The following is a 23927-nucleotide window of genomic DNA, read 5'->3' as shown; positions in this document are numbered from 1 at the left end:
GATCTTTCTGGTGACTCTAAAACAGTGCAAGTAGAAATGTATATAATGTGCAAATAATGTGTAAACAGCAAGTGAAAGCAATGAATGTAAATATAAGTGAACAGTGGAAAATAGTTTTATAAGTTACTGCAAGTGACAGTGCATAACATGGTGCAAATAAAATAGAAATGTAAATAATGGAAATAAAATAGAGCATGTAAACAGAAATGTAAATGAGTAGTAATATAAGAATACGAGTATATATACTAGGAGTAATGAAAGTGAAAGCTTCACTCTAGCATGTATGAATACTGGGAGTAATGAAAGTGAAAGTGACATATTCACTCTCTATGCTAGTATACAGGATGAGAGAGTGAATGCCTGGAGTGAAAATAAACTACTAGACTGAAAGAAACTTATAAATATTGTATATATAAATAAGTGTAATAAAGTACTAGGAATATAAAGTGTGAGTGTGTTTATAAATAATAAATGACAGCTCCACCTCAAAATACCATTGGGGACCCAGTACGGGAGGAAAGCTCGTATGCACTCGTAATTTTCATTGCTTTCACAGTGTTTTTTTTTGTTTGGAATATGGATTCCACACTACTTGAAATTCAAAGAATAGTGTTTGTAGTTATATCAGGCAGTGGTAACCATATTACGGGGAATTGGGAAGTGTAAAGTGTAGACTTCGTTACCCAACTTCAGAAGTCTCCAAAAGTCCTACGGTAGACGACGAAGGCTCAACAAACATCCCAGGGGAAAGCTGAAGGTATGTGCCACATGTTTATTTAATCTTAATATTCTTGGACTAATAACTGTGTTTTGGCAAATATTTTTAAAAAGTCAGTCAGAGCACGAATATCCTCGCGAGAAGCGCAAGGAGCGCAAAAACAACCCCCCGGTGTAGGGGTTAAACCTCCCTGTTTTTCACCAACTAATTCCTGTATTATTTCCCTGTCAGTAAGTATCCTACCATATACTTTTCCTATTACACTAAGAAGACAAATACTCCTATGATTACCACACATTTCTTTTCCTTTGTACAAGGTAATAATTATGCCTGATTTACAATCCTCTGGGACTCTAACTTCCTTGCAGGCCAATGTCCATATCCATTGTACTACTCTTCCCCCATGCTTCATCATTTCACCACACACTCCATCACTTCCTGGGGCTTTCCCCATTTTGACTTTCTTCATTGTTTTCACTACTTACATACTTTTGATATTTTCATCCCTTCTCACCTCCCTCCTTCTTCCAGCCATTCCCCAGCCACTTATACTCGCATTACTTTCATTCTCTATGTTTAACAGTTCCTTGAAGTGTTCCCTCCATCTACTAATTCCCCCCCCCCTCTTCTCCACTATCATTATACTATTTTTATGTTTCACTCCCCTACTATTTTTTTTTTTATCACTCTATCTCTCTTTACCTCCTTCCAAAACATATTTTTTTTTACATTCCTTCCACTTTACACTCAAGTTCCTTCCAAATTCCTCATCCACTCTTCTAAGTCTCTCTTACTAATCTTTTCACCTCTCTCTTCCTCTCTGCATATAACCCTCTTTTCCGTCCCTTTATTTCCTCCATGCCTCCGCTTGCCATCCACTCATCATATGCTTTGTTCTTTTGCGCAACAGCCTGTCTCACCTCTTCTTTCCACAATGTTATTCCATGCTTCCTCTTTCGTCTTCTCTTCATCGCAAGCACCACCTCATATGCTGCACATATTTCTTCTGTGAATGTCTTGGACACGCTTTCCTCGTATCCCAGCTGCTCCAAATCATAATTATCCATTCGCTCATCCACTTCTTATATTCGTTTTTTTTTTTTTTAATTCCTCTTGCAACATTTCTACTTTCCTTGTATGGACTACTTCCTCCTGTCCTTCTCTTCTTTTCATCCGTTGCCTTTGCACGTTGTCTTTCATCACCACTAAGTGATTGTCAGAAAGTCCTTTCCCCCAACCTCTGCATGCACTTGGATCCTTCTCATTCTGTCATCCACACACGCACATAATCAGTCATTGCCTTCCGTTCATTCAGTTCACCATCCGCCCTTGTCATCACTCACTACGTATGCCTGTGGATCAGTTTGTGCCTAAATAATGTATTGGCTATCACCAACACCCTCCCGGCACAAACGTCCACTAGAGCACTAGAGCACTGCCATTCTCATCCACTTCCATAGGCACACCCCACTCACCAACTACTCCATACATCTTCACATTCTCTACGTTTCTATTATCTCTGGTCAAAAACACTCGTTCCTCTCAGATTTGTCTATTCAGACTTCCACATTTGCCCAGAACTCTTCTTTCCCTCTCCTTGCACGATCTTGCATTGAGGCATAAACAACCTTCTTATTCCTACTTTCAGTCTTACCCACACAGTCCTTGAATTAACTGATCCACACTTTCTCATATTCTCCTTCCATCTCTTGCACACAACAATACATACACCCTCCTTTGCCCTTTCATTTTCAACTAATCCCGTGCCCATACCCCATCCATACTCCCACCCTCTTTCATTTAGTGTTAGAGTAGTCTGTCCACATAATTATGTCCACTTTTGCACCATCAAGCATATATATATATATATATATATATATATATATATATATATATATATATATATATATATATATATATATATATATAATAGCCCGACGCCCTACTCCCGCAAAGGATGGACACAGACAAAACGCCTCCAAGTCGCTTCTTTACCCACCATTTGACTGCCCTCCCCCCAACTTACTCCTCCTTCCCTCATATGCCTCTCAACTCCATCCCTCCACCTCATCCTCGGTCTCCCTCTCCATCTTCCTCCCTCCACTTCACTTACGTACACCCTCTAAGTCGGCTTTTCATTTTCCTTTCTCTCCACATGTCCAAACCACCTCAGTATTTCTCCTAAATTTCTCAGTCACATCCACCCCACATAGTACATAGTTCTTTCACTTCTTCATCATATATATATATATATATATATATATATATATATATATATATATATATATATATATATATATATATATATATATATATATATATATATATATAAACTCGGTGTATATAATACCCCATGCAGTATAATTACTCATTTAAAGAGGCTATTGTATTTGCATGTTTCCTAACCTATGGTATTACATCACAGTCGTTACCTCCTCCAACTAAGTTGAAGGAGGTTATGTATTCAACTATGTCAGTCTGTTTGTCCACACGATATCTCTAAAGTTCTCAATGAATTACAATGAAATTTTGTCGAACGGTGGGGGTAAAATTTTGGGGCAGCTCCGCATCCAGATCCGAAGCATCCTCCACTATATCTCCAAAAGCTCTCAATGAATTCCAATGTAATTTTGTGGAACTGTGGGCCATGGACCAAGAAAGAATTGATTTAATTTGGGGGTGGATCCGGATCCTATGTGTCCCGCACAGTATCCCCAAAATTTCCCAATGAATGTCAATAAAATTTTGCGGGAGTGTGCCATGGGCCAAGGAACAGTTGATTAAATTTGGGGCGGATCTGGATCCTATGCATTTCACACATTATCTTCACGAATCCGGATCCTTTTGAATGGGAATGGCATTGGTGAAGGTATGAGTTCTCTGAGTGCTTTCTAGTTTACAAATCTGATGACTGGTTAGGTAAATACATAAGGTAAAATAATTTTATAATATTACAAAACATCCGTCATGCAGCATGCTGATTAAGAAAATATTAAATCTAATATAAGATCATTACTCATGTTTCATAACCTACAATGTACAGAATATGGACCCACACCATTATAAGTCTACTTCAGTATATGTTTTTATGTACAAAATAGTTTTTTTTTTTTTTTTTTACCTAATCTTCAGTATGTATCACAGATTGTTGCAAGTGTCATGTTTGGCGTTGTACAAGAGAAATCACATATACTCATCAAAAATATTATAGCTCAAATATAGCGAAATGGCAGGGGAAACGGAAGCGATTTTTTTGTGGCCACCTCTTACGGGATTAAAGCGTTTGGCGATAAATAGCTGGATAGATAAACAATACAGTTTGTAGGTGCACATCAGGTATTAATGTATGTGCATAATGTTCCTGAACCTAACCTATTTTATCTATCACAGTTGATTATAAGTGTTGTAAACGGTGTAGCACATATTCTAAAGCACAATAGTGCATGCACTACTTTTAATTTTTGTGGTCATTCATTTAATTGGATATTACATTTAACACATCTGATTAAAATATAATGTTAATAATGAGCTGGCAATAGTGTGGCATTTTGGGAGTTATATTCAATGAAAAAATTTACCCAGTTCAGCTTCTCCAAGTTTTTCCCTTACTGAGGAGCTACTCAGAATTAAATATGCACATGTCTTGAGGACTGCTTCTACTTCTGAATGGAGATTTGATACAGAAGTGGACAGATACTCTAGAACTCCTTCCTTACAACTAATTTAGTCAACAAAAGAAGACATAATCAGTAATATATATTTTTTTCTTTGTTGTGTCTAAGGACCTACAATCAATCATTAACCTTAAAAGAATTATTTTTCACAACTGTCTTAGCCCTATACATACATCTAACATTAAATAGCCCAACATGTGTAGTACAGTATACAGTACCTTAAACTAAATGAATACAAAACTTTTTCTCTCACCAGCTAAACTCATCATTTTAATGCTAGTAAAGAGGAAAGTATGGACGTTAGATGGGCTAAACACAAGGTCCAGCATATAGCATATCTTATATCCATTTCATTTAGGAAAATATTCTGTATCCTCATACTGCCTCTTTCAGTTTGTATCATGTTATAAGAACTCCTCATAAATTGGCCAAACATATATAAAATAAGTAAAACTAACCTGGCAAAGCCATGACGGTCATGTGTTGACCAGCTCGCACCCTTCACCTTAATGCCACGTAATTTACCTCTTTTTGAATCACAAGTAGTCGGGAAAGACACACAGAATGTCTTTTTTTTTTTTTTTTTTTTAAATAACAACGGAGGAAGGAAAAACAAATGAATAAAAAAATAATCCGTAAACCAGAGTACTGGTGTCCTCTGTTCATAAAATATCTGTAACAGTTAGACTTGAACAGCTGTGGGTTGAAATTTGGAGGGAAACAACTCTGGGGAAGAGAGTTCCAGAGATGTGCAGTTTGGGGAATGAAAGAATTCTGATAGGCAGAAGTTCTGCAACATGGCTGAGTGACATTACAGTCATGAGCGCTACCAGATGCCTGTGTAGCACGATGGAAGGCATGGAAAAGTGACACCACGGACGCAACGTCGGCTGAGCATTTGCCAAAAAAATATCTGTAAAATAATGCAAGGGAGGCAACATTCCTTCTTACTTGAAGGAGAGGCAGTTTATTTGTAATGTCAGTGTTCTTAATAATTCTAACAGCTTTGTTCTGAATTTTGTCTTGTTGTTTTAATGCAACCTCTCCATATCCATTCGACAAGGGTGAGCAATATTCACGCTCAGAGCGCACATGACTTTTATAGATTATAGCTAACTGCTCATCAGCGAAGAAGCTACGGACTCTATACAATAATCCAAGTTTCTTTGAGGCGGTTTTAGCAAGTGATCTGACATGAGAGGTCCAGCTGAGGGCATTGTTAAGTGAAATGCCAAGAATTTCAATACTTTTGGAGATGGGAATATTAGTAGCACTGAAGGTAATGTACGAATCTGGCAATATCTGTCTATTAGTAAATTGTATATATTTAGTTTTATTAGCATTAAAAGAGACAAGGTTGTTTTGTCCCCATTCACTGATCGTAGATAGATCTTGATTTATGGAGATGGCTGTACTGAGTTGAGAGGTAGAGATATTAGACTTTGTAAATGGGTGTCTGAGTGTGAATGAACTATGTAGTGTTGCTTCATCTGCGTATGAGTGGATGAGATTGTGAGTGACAGATAAGAGATCATTAATATGAACCAGGAATAGGGTTGGCGCCAGAACTGACCCCTGCGGCACGCCGGTGTTAACTGAGTGGAAATTGGAATGTACAGTCGCGAGCAGCAATCGGTATCCCCCCTCTTGGCTGAAACCATGGCCAGAGAAGAGCAGGGAATCGAACAACCTCTCCCCCACCCCCCACCCCCACCCTCACCCTCACCCACACTCCCCCACCCCCACACCCCACCCCCACCTCCACCCAGCCCCGTTAAGATTGTTGCTGGGTAGGCGTGTTAGCACCGACGTATTGTGTTCATATCTATGATTTAACATTCACGTGAATTACCAATACCGTCAATAACACACCAGGAGGTAATCTGCAATATGTTAATGTGGCATTATGGAGATATCAAATTCATATAAAGGCAGATAAAAAAAATTAGAAACAACCATAAATCTAACAATACACTGATTTTAATGTCACTAAATAATTTGCACATGTCAAGTGGATGTGATATTCCAATAATATATGATATGTACAGTCCGTCACCACCACCCCAACACTCCACTGTAGTGCCAACGAACAAAACCACGAACACGAAAGAATCAACCAACACGTTTGAGAACAGTATACTGCTTTGCCATAGGATACTGCAGATGTGCCGATAGTATCAGCATCAGCAGTATTTTCCTTTGTAGCTAGTTTCTTTATCGGCCACGTGAAAATATGGACGATATACCACAACTTATCTGGTTTACATATGTGAATCAAGGTAAGCACGTTTCATGACACTGATTAACAGGTGATTATGATATTATAACATGTAGTTACAGTATCATATTATGTATGAATTACTACCCGACAAGCTTTCCCACTATTTCTTTCCCTCTCCCCGAAATCATACCCACCGTCGTCTCCTTCCCTCCTGGGGGAGGGGGAGTGGAGCGGGGTCTGGTCTCTGGCTGTGAGCACTTTCCAATCCGACAGTTGGCTTATTATATTTAGGGAAGTTTAATATCATAGACAGATATACGCTTTTGATGACAAAAGAGTATGCTAGTTGTATCATTTGATATCCATTTGTGCAAATAAGTTGTCATATTTAGCCTGTGTTATTAATCTGCTACAACTGTGTTTATCAAAATTACAAGAGAAGCTGGCAAATCCTTCACTTCACAGAACAGAATTAATATAATAAATTACTATGGCATGTTGCTTCATTCTTTTTGCTATGCTGATGATCCTCCATGTGTGAATAATAAGTAAAATGCATACAGTATATAGTAATTTATTATATTAATTCTATTCTGTAAAGTGGAGGATTTGCCAGCTTCTCTTGTAATTTTGATAAACACAGTTGTAGCAGATTAATAACACAGGCTAAATATGACAACTTATTTGCACAAATGGATATCAAATGATACAACTAGCATACTCTTTTGTCATCATAAGCATATATCTGTCTATGATATTAAACTTCCCTAAATATAATAAGCCAACTGTCGGACTGGAAAGTGCTCGCAGCCAGAGACCAGAGACCGCTCCACTCCCCCTCCCCCAGGAGCGACGGTGGGTATGCTTTCGGGGAGAGGGAAAGAAATAGTGGGAAAGCTTGTCGGGTAGTAATTCATACATAATATGATACTGTAACTATATCAGGACTCCATATTATAATTACAAATCATAATAGATAGATAGATAAATAGATAGATAGACAGCCCTATGTGAGCCTGGGAAAAGGAAATGAGCTTGCAAATTACACTGAGGAAAGCTGATGACAGTGGCCAGTAAGGAGATGATGCAGTTAGTTGTCAGCAGTCCACCCGTGAACAAAGCCCTAGTGACCATACACACACATACACACATACTCACACACAGGCTTCTTAAACTTTCCATCCACAAGGAACACACGTGATACGTCTCCTGTTTCACCAGAATTTAGGAAAGAGAGCTTGGCAACTTGAGAGAGAGACAGAGAGATAGCTAGCGGGACTGGACTCTATACTTCGCTCTGTGTGAGAGACTTGTTAATATTTCCAAGACAAATAAAAATAGTCCCATACTATTCTTTACCTCTCCTGTCACTACATGACAAATGGGAAAGAAGATTATCTACTACAAGCTACTCCAAGATATAAAAACTGCTCGTCCACAAGTCTAATATATATATAACTCAACCACAAAGGAACCACAAAGTCTTTTATGACAACTACATGTAATAATATCATAGTCACCTGTTAATCAGTGTCATGAAACGTGCTTACCTTGATTCACATATGTAAACCAGATAAGTTGTGGTATATCGTCCATATTTTCACGTGGCCGATAAAGAAACTAGCTACAAAGGAAAATACTGCTGATACTGATACTACATCTGCAGTATGCTATGGCAAAGCAGTATACTGTTCTCAAACGTGTTGGTTGATTCTTTCGTGTTCGTGGTTTTGTTCGTTGGCACTACAGTGGAGTGTTGGGGTGGTGGTGACGGACTGTACATATCATATATTATTGGAATATCACATCCACTTGACATGTGCAAATTATTTAGTGACATTAAAATCAGTGTATTGTTAGATTTATGGTTGTTTCTAATTTTTTTTATCTGCCTTTATATGAATTTGATATCTCCATAATGCCACATTAACATATTGCAGATTACCTCCTGGTGTGTTATTGACGGTATTGGTAATTCACGTGAATGTTAAATCATAGATATGAACACAATACGTCGGTGCTAACACGCCTACCCAGCAACTTTCTTAACGGGGCTGGGTGGAGGTGGGGGTGGGGGTGAGGATGGGGGTGGGGTGTGGGGTTGGGGGTGTGTGGGTGAGGGTGAGGGTGGGGGTGGGGGTGGGGGGAGAGGTTGTTCAATTCCCAACTCTTCTCTGGCCATGGTTTCAGCCAAGAGGGGGGATACCGATTGCTGCTCGCGACTGTACATAATCTACTTTTACTCTTATTTTCCTGTCACTAAGACATGAGGAAATCAAAGGAAGAAAAGACGTTAGTCCATAGCAAGGGAGTTTGGACAGAAGGGAACGGTGCCATACTCTGTCGAAAGCTTTAGAAATATCAAGAGCATCTGCATGAGTTTCTCCATGTAGATCAATTGATTGATGGATGGTATGAGTTAGGAGATTGAGTATGTCAATGGTGGATCTTTCTTGGCGAAAGCCATATTGTCTATCACTAATTAAGTTGTTGTTGGATTCAAGATGTTTAACAACGTGCTTATTAATTAAAGTTTCGAACACCTTACCAAATTCATCACAACCAAGCATTAAATAAGGACAAAAAACTCCAGTAAAAGAAACACAGCAGCCCCTGTTACTGGCTACCAACAGGCTGGTTTGTCAACATTACTATTCGGCCATTATCTCGGTCCTTACAAGAACTTTAACATACATATTTATAGTTCAATAAAGAAAACCTTCAGTTGCTCATATTAACAAACTACAGTATACTAAAAATAAAGCCACATTTTATTTGTCAACTAATCGTGTATCACAACAGGTGACGAGATGTATTTTTTGGATGAATCTGCAGTCATCCAGCACCCAGGCCATTATGCGTTTGCACAAAAATGGCGCCATGTTGGCCGACCAATTAGCATGCAGCAGAAAATATTAGCTGTGCAACCTCTTTCTATAGGGTCTATAGCCCAAGTCGTTACATCCTCACCATTTTCATGATTAGTCAAAAGATGGAGAAGTGAGCATTATGCGACACTGCGTGTACTGAAAAGTTAAGCAGCGCCCGGAATAGCATTATGGAGGCGTTGCTTCAGTCACTGGAAAGGGGAAAAAATAAAGTTTTTCGGCTGTCAATATTTTTTCTGTGCTCAGTGTTCTGTCTGTAGCACTTGATGCAGCTGAATCACGTGGATGGTGATGCAGCTGAGTCACTTGGATGGTGATGAAGCTGAGTCACATGGATGGTGATGCAGCTGAATCACTTGGATGGTGATACAGCTGTCACATGGATGGTGATGCAGCCAAATTAGATGGTGATGCAATACACTTAAAAATGGTGTGAAATGAGCAAGCACTTGTATTGTTTGAAGCAGTGATTCTCAACATTTTGAAGTTTGTGGCCCCCCAGACGTAATACGATGACCTCCGTGGTATCCATCTAAACTTCAGCTTTCTTTGAAGCAAATAGTGGATAAACGTTTGAATGAGTTGTTGGCTGTAAGATCTGGGTAATCAGAATTAAGGACGCTGCTCACACACATGTACAAACGCACAAAATGTGAACTGATTACCTCGTTGCAAGGTTTAAATTATATCTTCTCCACCATATGGGCATTAGTAGCTGAGTCGCAATAACGGTACTGCAGCCGTCATCTTTAAAAAAAGAAATAAAAACACTTAAACTGCCTTGATCAAAACAACATTTTCGAAAGCTCTGGCTTCTAGACATATGTAGACGAGACTGCTAAAGCACCTGGAAAGCTAATTAACAAATAACAAAAATAACAACAGTTTGCAACCATAACTCCCGAATCCTTTCTGTTAATGTGTCTAGCAAATAAATCGCTTTTAAATTCCTGGACAAAAGTTTGCATTACCTTTGGGTATGTTGCATATGAGAAGGTTGACGGTAATAGAATTCCTGAGAAAATTTTGCTTCTGGAAAATTAATAAACTCGGTCTCCAGAAATTATATTCCATGACCTCCAGAGTAATACACCGAGGCCCCTAGAGGGAATGTGGCTCCTAAACTAGAAACCACTGTCTAGAGACAAAAAAAAAAAAAAAAAAAAGGTAGGAGCTTTTATGGAAAATAATCATAGGATTTGCCGTTTCTGGATTACTATTCACAACGAATGATTATATCCAGTATGTCTTGCTGAAAGTGAGCTCAATCTGAATGTTCTAGGGGAAGTTATGTTCATATTTAATATGTGGAAGCAGTGGGGTGATGCTGATTAACCCGCCACGTGCCGGCTATTTTTAGCCCTATGGGTCATCCCAGTGCCGGCCATTTTTCGACCCTTTTGGGGGGCTAAAATGATAGATTTTGATGTGGAAACAACGAATTTCACTGTTAAAATGCTGACCAAGGCTTGGAAATGGGTTTTACTCAGTCCGGTATACTCGTATACAGGTATAGTCGCTCTCTAACGCCCATTACATACGTGAGAGAAAGCCATTTTCAGTGTAAGGCATACTTAGGTATTTATGCTGGGAAGGTATAGCACTGTTTAGTACACTTTTCTGATTACTTATTACTTCATCATCTATCACAATTTGCGTGTCTTTCTCACTGTGAATGCATTGTCTCACACTTACTTGAAGATAGGTACAACCTGACTTCATTATATATAGTCCTGACACTTACAAGAAGGTCTTTACAGCTTGACTTCACTATATAGTCCTTACATTTAAAAGAAAATATTTACAACTTACATGAAAAAATTTACAAAATGCCTTCACTATGTACAGCACTGGGTGAGGCACACAGGCAGAGTGAGGCAGAGTGAGCGTAAGGGGGGGAGCGAGTGAGTGTATGGCCTTGACAGCCTGGGAGATGGTAGAGGAACAGTTACCTTACATTCCTGCCAATTTTTACCCACGAATCTTGAAAAATGCAGTCACAGTGAAGTTTTTTATTTTAGACCGTTTTAAAACGGCACTGGCACTGGCCGCGCAGTTATGTCAGACCGTTTTAAAACAGCACTGGCACATGGCGGGTTAAAAAAAAAAAAAACTTTTAAGCCAATATGTTTTTAATCCTTGGCAAAGGGTTAATTAACAGTTTATCTTACAGCCTATGCAAAATGTCAATACACCAATTTTGGTACAATAAGGACATTAAAATATGAACATAGTTCGTTTCCTTAACATAGTATGTATATATTTTCATAATGATGTGTACAGTAACACGTTGCCCCTTACCTTGAATGAAATGTAAAGAATGACATGCTCTTACAAATCCTTACATTTATCTATGAAGAGAGCCGCTTCCATTTCCTTCTTCTGCTGGTGAGAACATTTTCAAATTTCCTGACTGTTTTTGTCTATTTACCAGATGTTTTGAGACAAAAACATAAACTAGCACGACTCTACCCGATTTCCCGAATTACACCTGAAATAAATATTTCTTATTGTATTAATTTTTCTTTTCTTACTTGTCAAATTTCTCTGGGAAGAGTGGAAATCGGGATATGAGAGCAGGATTTTTGTGAGTTGTCCAGGTGCCAATCCACAGCGGTCGAGAGCCCTCACGGCTGAAGGGCAGTTCCACATACAGGAAACATCTGTGGAGATATACTGTATTTTTTACCACCTCTTTATATAAAGAAGTTATAAAGTACGGGGGATAATGATTTTATATTGGGCTTTCCTTTTCTAATATTCTCAGTATGAAGGGAAAAATAAGTTTGTTTTAAATCTCCTCACCCCATAGCTTCAGCATGAGACACTGGATAAAGGTGATGATATGAGTATTGATTTGTCCAATGTTCTAATTGCTTCACTGATCAGGCCATTGTCGAAATGCCTTCCTGCTGGAGGTTTAATTACCGAATATTTAATTACATTTACTTTCAAAAATTAAGTTAAATTCTTATGGCTATGAAAGATTATTACATGTAGTCCCTAAAATATGGAGTTGAGCCTATTCGCCTCATAATTCCCTCTCTCAGACTGGTTCCATTAAGTCTCATTACTCACAACAATGTAATTTCATTTTCTGTAGCTGATACTACTCCAGTCAGTGATTTCTGAAACTGATCACATGCAATCTTGTTCAGGTCGTCAGACAACACTCATATTATCATACATTCATTTCCAACTCTTTCACCTTTCAAGTGTTTTCTTTTACACATCTCGTCATCAATCCTATCGCCTTCCTTGGTATATCTTGCTAATAATGTCACCACACATTCTTCTTGGCCTTGCACATCTCCTTGTACCCTGAAAATCAATCGCACATACTGTGCACTTACCATCATCCAAGTTATATGCAATTTGTTCATGCGATTCTATAGAGAGAGTGAAGAGAAACCTTTGCACTCACAGACGTCCACAAAAGTTGCACCAGTCTGCTGATCTCTTGTTCGCTATTAGCAGGCAACACAGCATCATCTGCATACATCATATTTGAGATTATCCACTCTTCACCTTTCATCATCCTTACCCCTCCCTGCATAACTACACCGCAAGTGTGAGGAGCGGGCAAGACGCGGCTGTTTTCCAAATGAATGACCAGAAGGAGGAAAAGGAAAAAGACTGAATACAATGAAGTGAGTCGGACCGAAACTACTGCCTAACGACATGAGCGTTATAGAAAGCTACATTAAGGCTAATTATTGTGCTGTTATGGATTTTTTTAAGGGTTGAGTATAATATATATTGTTTGCTCTTCCTTTTGGTATCAAGGGTTCACTTGATTTTTACCGTTTCACTGATTGCTGTCAAAATCGAATCTCTTTTATCCTAGCATTACCCTGAACATTTTCAAAGTTGACCATGCTGTGTGACCTTGGCCTTTGACATATTGTTCTCAAAAGCACATGTCAGTCCACTGTCTGATCTTCAACCCTCCCACCATGTTTGGTCTGTTTAGCTCAAAACTGTTAGTTATTTTGTTCACACGCAAACAACCGTGTCGAACTCTGATTTCTCCTGGGACCGTAACGTTTCACTAATGATTCTCAAAATCGAATCCTTTCGCTATTGCCATACCTTCAACCTTTCCAACCAGTTGGTTTTAATCACATAAAAACTTAGGTTAACCTTACAAAGACAAACTTTGAATTAGTAGTGCGACCTTAACCGCTGACATTTTGTTCACAAAACAAAAGTTCAACTCCTGGGAAGACCGTCAACACTTCCACCAAGTTTGTTTAATAGCTCGTGGGGGAGAGGTGGAAATATGCTGAGATGCCAAAAGAGAGACGACAGGTAAAGAAAGACAGCTCTTCATGCGAAAGGTAGGCTATGAATGTTATACGAGGAAATTAAAAACTTATGCAAGTATATAACTGTTGATGCAGTGTTTATTTGGTGATAGATATGGATAGAGAGATACACATTTATATGCATATATGCGTCTGTAAAAAAGAAACGGGCAAAGGGAAGGAAGAGAACAGAAGATTTGGGGAGCAAGAGAATAAATTTCTAACAGAAAAACAAAGATAAAAAGGTCGTTGCTTTGAGTGATATGAATGGGATAAGGAAGCAGAAAATTTGTTAGGAAGGTGGGTTGTGGAAGGAAACAACAGTAATGGTGAGTTTTTATTTGAAGCTTGTGCAGAAAGACCAATGGCTTTGGCTAACACTTATCTGAGCACAAATTATTTTGTAGACATGTCTGGAATGTGAAAATGATGTTCAGTGCGATCCATTTTACTTCATTCACTAAGCTTGTATATTGCCACTGATATTTACACAGTGGTCGTTAAAACCAAATCAAATACCCTACTTATCCAATCTATCTTTGTCCACCTCCTTTTCACTCCTCTCTTCCAGCTGTCTCCATCACTCCTACTTCCTCGCGTTACCCCTCCTCCATCACTCCTACTTCCTCGCATCACCCCTCCTTCATCACTACTACTTTCTTGCATTACCCATCCTCCAACACTCCTACTTCCTTGCATTACACCTACTCCATCACCTCTACTTCCTCACATTACCGCTTCTCCATCATACCTATTTCCTCGCATTATCCCTCCTTCGTCACTCCTACTTCCTCGCAGTACCCCCATCCTCGCCTCGCATCCCCTTCCATCACCTAACTGCTAGCACAGCCCTTCGAGATCCATTTATTGGATTATCCTAATTGGTTTTACCTTCTTCATTCTGAGCTATTATTCTTGCCATTAAGACAATAAATGTCATAAGAAGACTTAGAGACATCATTGTGGTGACTTAGTATTCATACTTGTTATTACACACACACACACACACACACACACACACACACACACGCATTTAAACTTATAGAAAATATATATCTTTGATCAGCACTCATTTATTCTTATAGAAAAATATATCTCCGATTACTACCAGGATTCTGAAAATTCCTTACCTCCAACCTTGACACCCCACTGAGGGGGGAGTTACCTTGAAGTGGTGGGGGGCTTGAAGCGTGGCTGGCGGTGCCACCTACTCTGGAGGCGTGCCTGCCAGCCTTTCTAGGGTTTCGCATTTGTCGGCCTTGTGGACCAAGCACCCACTCTACAACACTGGTACAGGAGGCCTGCTAGAGATGTTGTTTGTCTCTGCCCATCTTCCATCTTGTGTGGAGTTTTTGCCTCCCCACGTGTTAGCCGTGTGTGGCGTCCTATAATGCTGGCAAACGGGAGTCCTGGAGGTTGAGTGATGCTGCATGGTCCCTGATTCTGGTTACATGGGAGGTCTGGTTGTGCCCAACCAAGTCAACTGGCTGATCACTTGCTAGCTAGGATCAAGTGGGCACTGGGGGGCCTGGTGGCTCCTATCACCCTGGAGTCACCCTTGTCTGGGTCCCCCTGTGGTTACCTGCACATACGCCCATATTACCTCTGGGGTTGCCAGCAGTGTTATCCCTGGCATATGACCTCCCCTAGTTGGACTCTGTGGAGGGTGGAGGGGTAGGGGAGCGAAGGTGAACTTTGCTGCACGTGGCAACGAAAAATAAAAATGTTGTTGATGCCGCATTTGTCCCCAGACATACTCCAGACTCTTCATTCTTTATTGCCACTCTGGAGCCATTCCAGGTCCCTGGGAACTATCCTCCTCTGCTCCAGTATTCAGCTGGGACTGGAAGGAGATCATGTCATATTGGTTCAGCTCTGAGCTTCTGCCCAGAAGACACGGTGCCAGAGACATATTCAAAATATCTAGTGCTGAAATCCTCTGCTGCTGTTTCAGTGATGGACATTCATATTATTCATTTACACTGTGCCGTTGTAATGGCCAGTGGGAGAGAACCTATAATCTTGTCTCGGGGATGGAAGCACCCTTGTTGAGGTATCTTCCCCAGAAGAGAGCTGCTGATTAGTGGCTCTGACCTGTTTCTGGTGCCGATGTTACCTGTATTCCACATGCTACGTTTAACCGATGTAAGGGTGTCATTTTTTCCCGTGACCTCCTGCAGTACTCAGAGGCATGGTTTTGGGAGGAACTGCAATCTTCTGGTATGGCGGCTATTCAGCACCTTCAGATGGAAATAGATGGTATCTCGACCCCGACTCTGATCTTGATCCTGACATCTGACAAGTTAACATTGCCTACATCTAGGAAACTGGTTCACAATCACTTCTGGTGAGTCCATACATGCCAACCCAAAAGCGATGTTTCCACTGTCAAGGGTTAGCCAATTTTGCTGCCATACACAGGCTGGTCATCCTGGGTGTCTGTCTCCTGTGGCGGACCACGTAAAACCAGTGACTGTCCAAGACCCCATGCAAACAATTTGGGGGTCCACATGCTGTATCTTCTAAAAACTTTCCTCAATACTGCCTAGAGAAAGATATTTTGTTCATTTGTACATATGAGAAGGTTTCATTTCCTGAAGCAAAAAAGAAAGTGCAGACATGCTTCTCCAAGCTGCTGTCCTTTCTGGAGTGTCTGTGCTCCACCCTGTGTCTCAGAAGCTGCTTCAACCCACTCCATTACCCACTGTTTCTTCTGGGGATTTGCTGGATGCTGTACACAGGATTAGTAGTGCATGGTGCATGTGAGACTGGTGTTCTCCCACCCTCTGCTCCTACAGCTTCTGCCCCCACTTTGGTGGCTGAGGCTTTGCTCGCTTCTGTGGTGGTGGCAGATGTCCACGTTGATGTGTCTCCTTGTCCTGCCTGGTCCAGCATGCCCGAAGATCCATCTGTACCTGGAAAAGGCCACTGTGGTCCTCTGATCCTGGAGACTGTCCTCCTATGGTCTCTGTTGTGGAACCTTGCATCGACCTATCTACTGTTCTCTCTGCCCTGAAGGCTGTGGGGTCTGGCCAGGTGGAGGATGAAGTTGATGGTTCGCCTGTAGTCCGGTCCCCACCTGGGGATGGTGTAGCACAGACTGCTGGTGCCACATACCATATCATCCTCACAGGGTTTTGGTCCTGTGGACTCAACTTCTACTTCTGGGGCTTCTGGTACCTGGTACCCAGGGTGGCCTCCAAGCCACAGAAGCAAACTGTCGTTCCAACTCAGGGGAGGAGTGTTGTAGAACTTCCTTCTTCCTCCTCCTCACATTTGCCTTCGGATGTTCGGCATAGGGTGCAGGTTTCTGGTGCTGGACAGGCTCTTCCTAAGGACCTTCCTAAGCATCATTCCAAACCCGCTGGCTTGTCAGGAGTTGTACAGTCCCCACCTTAACCTGACCCACCCTCCACTATGGGTTCTATCATTCAGTGGACTTGTCAGGGTTTACATGCCAGCTATGAGGAACTCTATCATCCTGGTGCTCAATTTTCTCCTATATGTATGTGTAACCAGGAGACCATGGCTGGTGATACTGTTCCATGGGGGTTGCTGCTATCTTCCATCGCCAGGATATTCTATTCACTCATTTGGACATTTTCACCCCCAAGCAGGCTGTTGCTGTCCAGCTGTTTTTACGCCATTGGTACACAGTTTACAGTCTTTATCTTCCTCCTAGTGCTATAGTCAAAAGGGCTGATCTGTAGGACCTAGTTCATGCCTTCTTTCTCCCTTTCCGTTACTCAGAGATATGAATGGTCATCGTCCACTGTGGGGTGACTATGAGGCCAACCCTCAGGGTGTTAACCTGGCTTTCTTACTAGAAGAGGGGGAGTTGGCTGTTTTAAACTCCAATGGAAATGACTTATTTCCTTAGCCAGACTGGAACTTTTACTGCTATTGATGTGTCCTTGTGCTCAGCTGATGTGGTTTTAGATTTCAACTGGGACATATTGCCAGACCTGTATGGCAGCTACCATTTCTCATTACTTTTAACTGCTGCTGAGGGTGGACCTCAGCCTCGTCTTCATTATTGGCGTCTGGATAATGTTGACTGGCCACTTTTCATAGAATTAAGTTCCATTGCCGTTTCTGTCAATGAGTTTGGGTGTCATACTTAAGTGGTGTCTTATTACACTGACGTGTTGCACTCAGTGGCCCTGTTATCTGTTCCAAGAACGTGGGGTCAGCTTCCTAAACGACCTGTTCCCTCATGGAACTCTGAGTGCACTTCCATGGTGAGAGCCAAACGAGTTGCCTTCTCTCGACTTCGTCACTGTTGTGGGAATCCTAAGTATTTGGTGGCATATCGGAAGGTGCAAGCTCTTATGAGGTGGGTTTTAAAACAGGCCAGGCATTCATCATGGAAGGGTTATGTTTCCTTCATCAGTTCGAGGACTTCCGTCCCTCAAATGTGGAACCGGGTAAGGATGTTCTCAGGAAAATTTGCTATTCCCTCTCCTTCCGTTTCATCTGCAGCAGCTGAAACTGTGGCTGATCCTTTCACTGTTGCAGAGTTGATGGTTGATCATCTTCCCAATGTGTCATAGAAGAATACAGATACGCCTCAGGCTTGACACTGTCGACGCCTAGAATCTGGTGGTGTCAGTTTTGCCTCCCCTGGGAGAGTCTTATAATATCCCTTTTTCTATTTCTTAACTCCAGGCAGCTCTTTCACAGTGCCATGATTCCTCTAAAGGCTGTGATGTTATTCCTTATGCCTTTTTACATCACCTGTCTGATGAATCCATTTTGTTTTTGTTGTTATTGTTTAGTTAGGTCTGGTGTACTAGTGAGTTTCCAGCTTGTTATTAAGCCAGGTAAAGACCACCTTCAGGCGACGAATTATCGGTATATTTCTCTGACTCCTTTTATGTGTAAGGTCTTGGAAATGATGTCTGCGTTAGGCTTGTGCAGTTTTTGGAGAGAGGTGACATCCTATCATCCCCTGCGCAGTATGATCTACATAAAATGCGATCTACCTCTGATGCCCTACTGTCCTTAGAATCTTCTGTCTGTGAGGCTTTCTCATCTAACTAACACCAGGTCTTCTTCGATCTGGAGAAGGCATACGACACTGTCTGGCATCATGGCATTATACTTTCTCTTCATGAGTGTGGTCTTCATTGGTGCTTGCCAATTTTTAGTTAGAAGAGTGGAGAATTTGCAAGATAGTGAGAAAATGGCAGAGGATAAGAGCATAGTAGAAGAAAGATTGGGAAGGTATGAGCTAGAGCAGATGGAAGGGGTGGAAGACGTATGTAAGATATTTACGGAAGAGATAGACGCAGCGTGTGAGGTGGTTTGTGGAGTGAGGAGGAGATGCAGAGGTGTGCAAGGGACAGCATGGTGGAATGATGAGGTGAAACGAGCTGTGGAACAAAAGAAGAAGGCATATAGTGAAAAGTTAGCAAGTAGAGGTAGGGGAGAAGATGAGAGAGAGAAGAGAGAGGTATATGTGAGTAGGAGAAGGGAGGTGAAGAGACTGGTGAAGGATAGTAAGAAGAGTAAGAGTTTGGGAGGAATCTGAGTGTGAAATGGAGGGAGAGTAAGAAATTGTTTTGGAAGGAGGTAAAGAAAGTAAGGCAGTGTGAAAGGGGAAATAGTAGGGTATTGAAAGATAGGAATAATCGATTGTTGGTGGAGAAGAGTGAGAAAATGAGGAGATGGAAGGAGCACTTTGAGGATTTGTTGAATGTAGAGAGTGAGAGCAGTGTGAGTATAAGTGGCTGGGGAATGGCTGGGAGAAGAAGACTTGAGAGGAGGGAGGAAGAGAGCAGTAGGACGGAAGTAGTGGAAGCAATGAAGAAGATCAAATTGGGAAAGGCCCCAGGAATTGATGGAGTGTGTGGTGAAATGCTGAGGTATGGGGGTGAGATTGTTGTGGAGTGGATATGGAAGTTGTGTAGATTGGCTTGGGAAGAGGGAAGGGCTCCAGAGGACTGGAAATCAGGTATAATTGTTCCCTTATATAAAGGAAAAGGGGGAGAGAGAAGTATGTGGTAACCATAGGGGTATTTGCCTACTTAGTGTGACTGGTAAAATATATGGTAGAATACTCATTGACAGGGTTAGGCATATGACAGAGGAGCTAGTTGGAGAAGAACAAGGGGTGTTTAGGAAGGGAAAAGGGTGTGTAGATCAGATATTTGTTTTAAGATATTTAGTGGAGAAGTATCTAGAGAAGGGAAAGAAAGCGTATGCTGCCTTCATGGACTTGGAGAAAGCTTATGACAGAACAGATAGGCAAGGTATGTGGAAGGTATTAAGAATATATGGAGTGGATGGGAAATTGTTGAATGCTGTGAAGAGTATGTACGAAGGAGCTAGGGCTATGGTGCGAATGGATGGTAAGCTGAGTGAGTTCTTTGATCTCAATGTGGGACTGAAACAGGGTTGTGTGATGTCTCCATGGCTGTTTAATATATACATGGATGGGGTTGTAAAGGAGGTGCAGAGTAGGGCAGTGGATGTGGGGGTGGCTCTAATGAATAAGGGTGAGATTTGGAAGATTCCAGTGTTGCTGTTTGCTGATGGTACAGTATTGTTAAGTGAAGATGAATGGGAGTTGCAAGGTTTGGTGAATGAATTTGGGACAGTCTGTAAGAGGAGGAAGCTGAAAATTAATGTAAACAAAAGTAAAGTTATAGTGTTTGAGAGGAATGAAGTCACAGAATGTACAGCGAGGTTGGATGGTGAGGATATGAAGAATGTGAGTGCATTCAAGTACTTGAGTAGTGTGATGAGTAAAGATGGAACTTTGGGGAATGAATTGCATGAAAGGGTACAGCAGGGAAGGAAGGTTGTTGGTTCACTGAAAGCAGTGATGAGAAATAGGGAGGTGAGTATGAAAGTTAAGAAGTCACTGCATGATAGTATTGTGATCCCTAGCCTGACGTATGGAAGCGAGGCGTGGACCTTGCAAGAGGGGAACAAGTCAAGAGTGAGAGCAGTGGAAATGAGTTACTTGACAGGAGCATGTGGAGTGACATGGAGGGACAGGTTGACGAATGAAGAAGTGAAGGAAAGTAGTGGGGTGGATGTGGACTGATTGCGATTTGATATGCTCTCCAAATCATTTTTAATCTCCCCCAATCTATTTTTGCAATTTTCAGTGACTCCCGCAGAGTTTTGTTTACACTGGAGTTGTCCTAGTTTATCCCATCCTCTGGTTTAATAAATTTTAGAATGGCTTTTTCTCCTTGGCCATCGTGGCCGTTGACTGGACTTCTGTTGGGTTCCCGGGCATGTTGGTGTGGAGGACAATAAGAGGGTGGATACATTAGATAAAGCTGTATCCTCTCAACAGCCCCCTATTAATTACCCACTTCCTACTTCAGATATGACACCTTCCTTGAAGTACATGATTCGTAGGCTACTTGTTAGCAGCGACAATGGGATGCTGTTGCTCATAATTAATTAAATGGAAGTTTTCAGATTGGTTGTGCCCAGGGTTCTCCCCTCCATGCTTTGGCAATTGAAGGTGGCTTTTGCCCAGCTTTGTACTGGGCACTCGCGGCTTACGCATGGTGGACTCAGCCGTACTGCGATGATTGCTTTGTTCCTCTTACTCTCTGTTACTTGATGGTCGAGTGTCCAAGTCTGGGGGACATATGTCAGAGATTCCTCAATAGGCATAAGGGTGAGGATGGTGCCTACTGCCTGTCCTCGATGCTTGGAGGAGACTATGGCGATTTTACTGATGTTTTTACGTTTCTACAGGAGCAGGGCTTCCGACCGCTTTTATAGGTAATGGATGTTACTAAATTATTCTGTTGTAATTTTAAGTATTTTATTTCTACAAAAGAATATTAGCTTTGTTTTGAATATGCATTTTTTTTTTTTTGGGGGGGGGCTTCTTTTACCTTGTTGTCGGGCGGTATATGACCGTGGCAGTTACGCCGCCAGTTTTTTTTATCATATTTAATAATCAGTCAATCCAACCTTGACACCATCCCTTCTCTCCTCCCTCCCCTTTACACTATCTCTCACTTTTCCCTACAACTATCTTCCACGTGCAAAATGTGCCTTTCTTTATAACAACACTACCTGCTTCTGATACCTCTACCCTTTCCTTTATTTACATTATTCCTACTTCCAAACGCTTCCTCCTAACACTTTTTGGTCCTCCACCACCACCGCACTGATCAAACATGAAGTAGACACCTGAAACATATTTATTACTGGGATCAGTATGTTCATAACCTTACCATTCTTCACCAGAAACATTAAACCATAAACCATTAACAGTTTTGTTTTATAACTTCAGCTTTAGCGCTGAGAATATTTTAGCAAAGCCATTGATAATAATCCTGTGCATCCAAGTCCATGGTCAAGAATCTTTGTGCACTAGTGCCATTAATTTGTCAGTAATATTACCACCCACCCTGATGCATAATGTTTTTAATTCTAATGCTGTCTTAACCCTTCGTTAGTCCTTTGGGGTATTCAAACGTGGTTAGTCCGGTGGGGTGTTACAACACCCCAATACAAAAATACATGTAGTGTTACTAACGTGTAAAATATAATTTTTCATACTGCCGCTTCAGCATATCTCTGCAATCACTAATGAAAAAATTGAATGCCTTGTAGGTGGTGTTTATTAATATACAGTATAATAATAAGATACAATAAATTATATCTGTAAAAATATAACAGATAGACTCATATCTCATTTGTCAGGTAAACACGCACAGGAAAATACATTTTGTGATTTTAAAATCAGTATAATGATAAACAGTATGCAAAAATAAGATAAAAACCAATCTATATCACAAAATGATCTATATGGTTAGTTTGATGGGGTGACTGGACACCCCAGGGGGGAGGAGGAAGTTCCCCTCTCTCTCACTACAGCAGAGGCAGGACTAAACCAATCCATATGCTCCCTCCCTTCACTGAACCAAGAGAGTAGTGGAACGGAGAGAAATATTCGAATTACTGGCTAGGAAATATGAGCTTAAAAAAAAATAAATAAATGGGGTGCTAAAACACCCCACCTGACTAACGAAGGGTTAAGTTATCCAGTCACATAATCTTTCTTGAGATTAGCTATTTACTATTCCAAGCAGCTCGATCTAATTTTATGTTACCAGACCAAAAGACTCAGAACACCCAGGCTTTCAGGGGCGAATTATTGCCTACAACTTTATCTTTGGCATTGTGATAGGTGTCCCCAGGGAGGTCAAATGACAAACACCAGATTTCACATCCCTTACAAAAGTGAGAAATTAGGTTGATGTGAAGACTATGGTGATTTGAAGTATGCCTGACGTATAGCAGATGATTGAGTAAATGATGGGCAGCCTACAATCAAGTATTACCAGTCTCCAGGAGCTCATAGTTCCAGCAGATAACTTATAATCGTTTTAATTTCACAACCCGTGAAACAACAGTGTTTACCTGAGGATTGATGTGTTGTCAATGAGGAGCAACATTGAGTTAGTAATGGCGAGGGTATTGCGGACGTGATATAGGCGGCGCAGTGGAAGGTGAGTGAGGACGAGCAGCCTCGTTGACCACAGAAAGAGGCGGCCCTTGATGGACCAATCTCCGAAAGTGGCAAGGAAGGCTGGATCGTCGCTAACCACCACCACCGTCACGAACCATGACACAAGCCGCAGCTGTTGGGCACACTGGGATGAAGGTTGAATGATACTGATTTACACGCATCAGCAGTGCTGTTATAGTAACCTATACATATCAGCAGTTCAGTGACAATAACCAACTCTCTTTAGCAGTGCTGTGACGATGACTTACCCACATCAACAGTCTTGTGATAGAGAACTATCCACATCATCAGTAATGTGACAATGACCTACCTTACGACATTGGCTGATCACCAAGGAGAGCTGTGCCTCTGTCATATTATTGCCCCGTCCGTCCATTGCAAAATGGAACATCGCGACACCATATGGGGCTGCCACCTCACTCACGCCACTGAACTGGTGGCACAAAAAATGTTTGCAAGGGAAAGTTTTGATGCTGTTAACTCGTGTAAATACTCGTACTTACTAACGTTAAAAAAAATAATATATATAAACATAACAGAAGCTAACATTTAGTATGCCGACTGCCCCATATTGGACAGCTTCTGTCCGAAGGTAGGACTTAGCT

General features: G+C 41.2%; 1 protein-coding gene across 1 annotated transcript in view; it reads right to left on the bottom strand.

Moving 5' to 3' along the window:
• Positions 1-23927, bottom strand: part of LOC145412367 (uncharacterized) — a 115039-nt gene that overhangs the window by 87225 nt on the left and 3887 nt on the right. Inside the window, exons 3-5 of the mRNA XM_080282255.1 lie at positions 23633-23755; positions 23214-23434; positions 12036-12164 (exon numbers count right to left, since the gene is read on the bottom strand). Coding sequence (XP_080138381.1) covers positions 12036-12164; positions 23214-23434; positions 23633-23755 — 473 coding nt within the window. The remainder of the gene's footprint in view (positions 1-12035; positions 12165-23213; positions 23435-23632; positions 23756-23927) is intronic.

Source organism: Coenobita brevimanus, chromosome 93, assembly GCF_032717465.1.
Source record: "Coenobita brevimanus isolate Jiangsu-jjx chromosome 93, ASM3271746v2, whole genome shotgun sequence".
NCBI classification, from domain to species: domain Eukaryota; kingdom Metazoa; phylum Arthropoda; class Malacostraca; order Decapoda; family Coenobitidae; genus Coenobita; species Coenobita brevimanus.
This window is presented reverse-complemented; position numbering and strand designations above follow the sequence as displayed.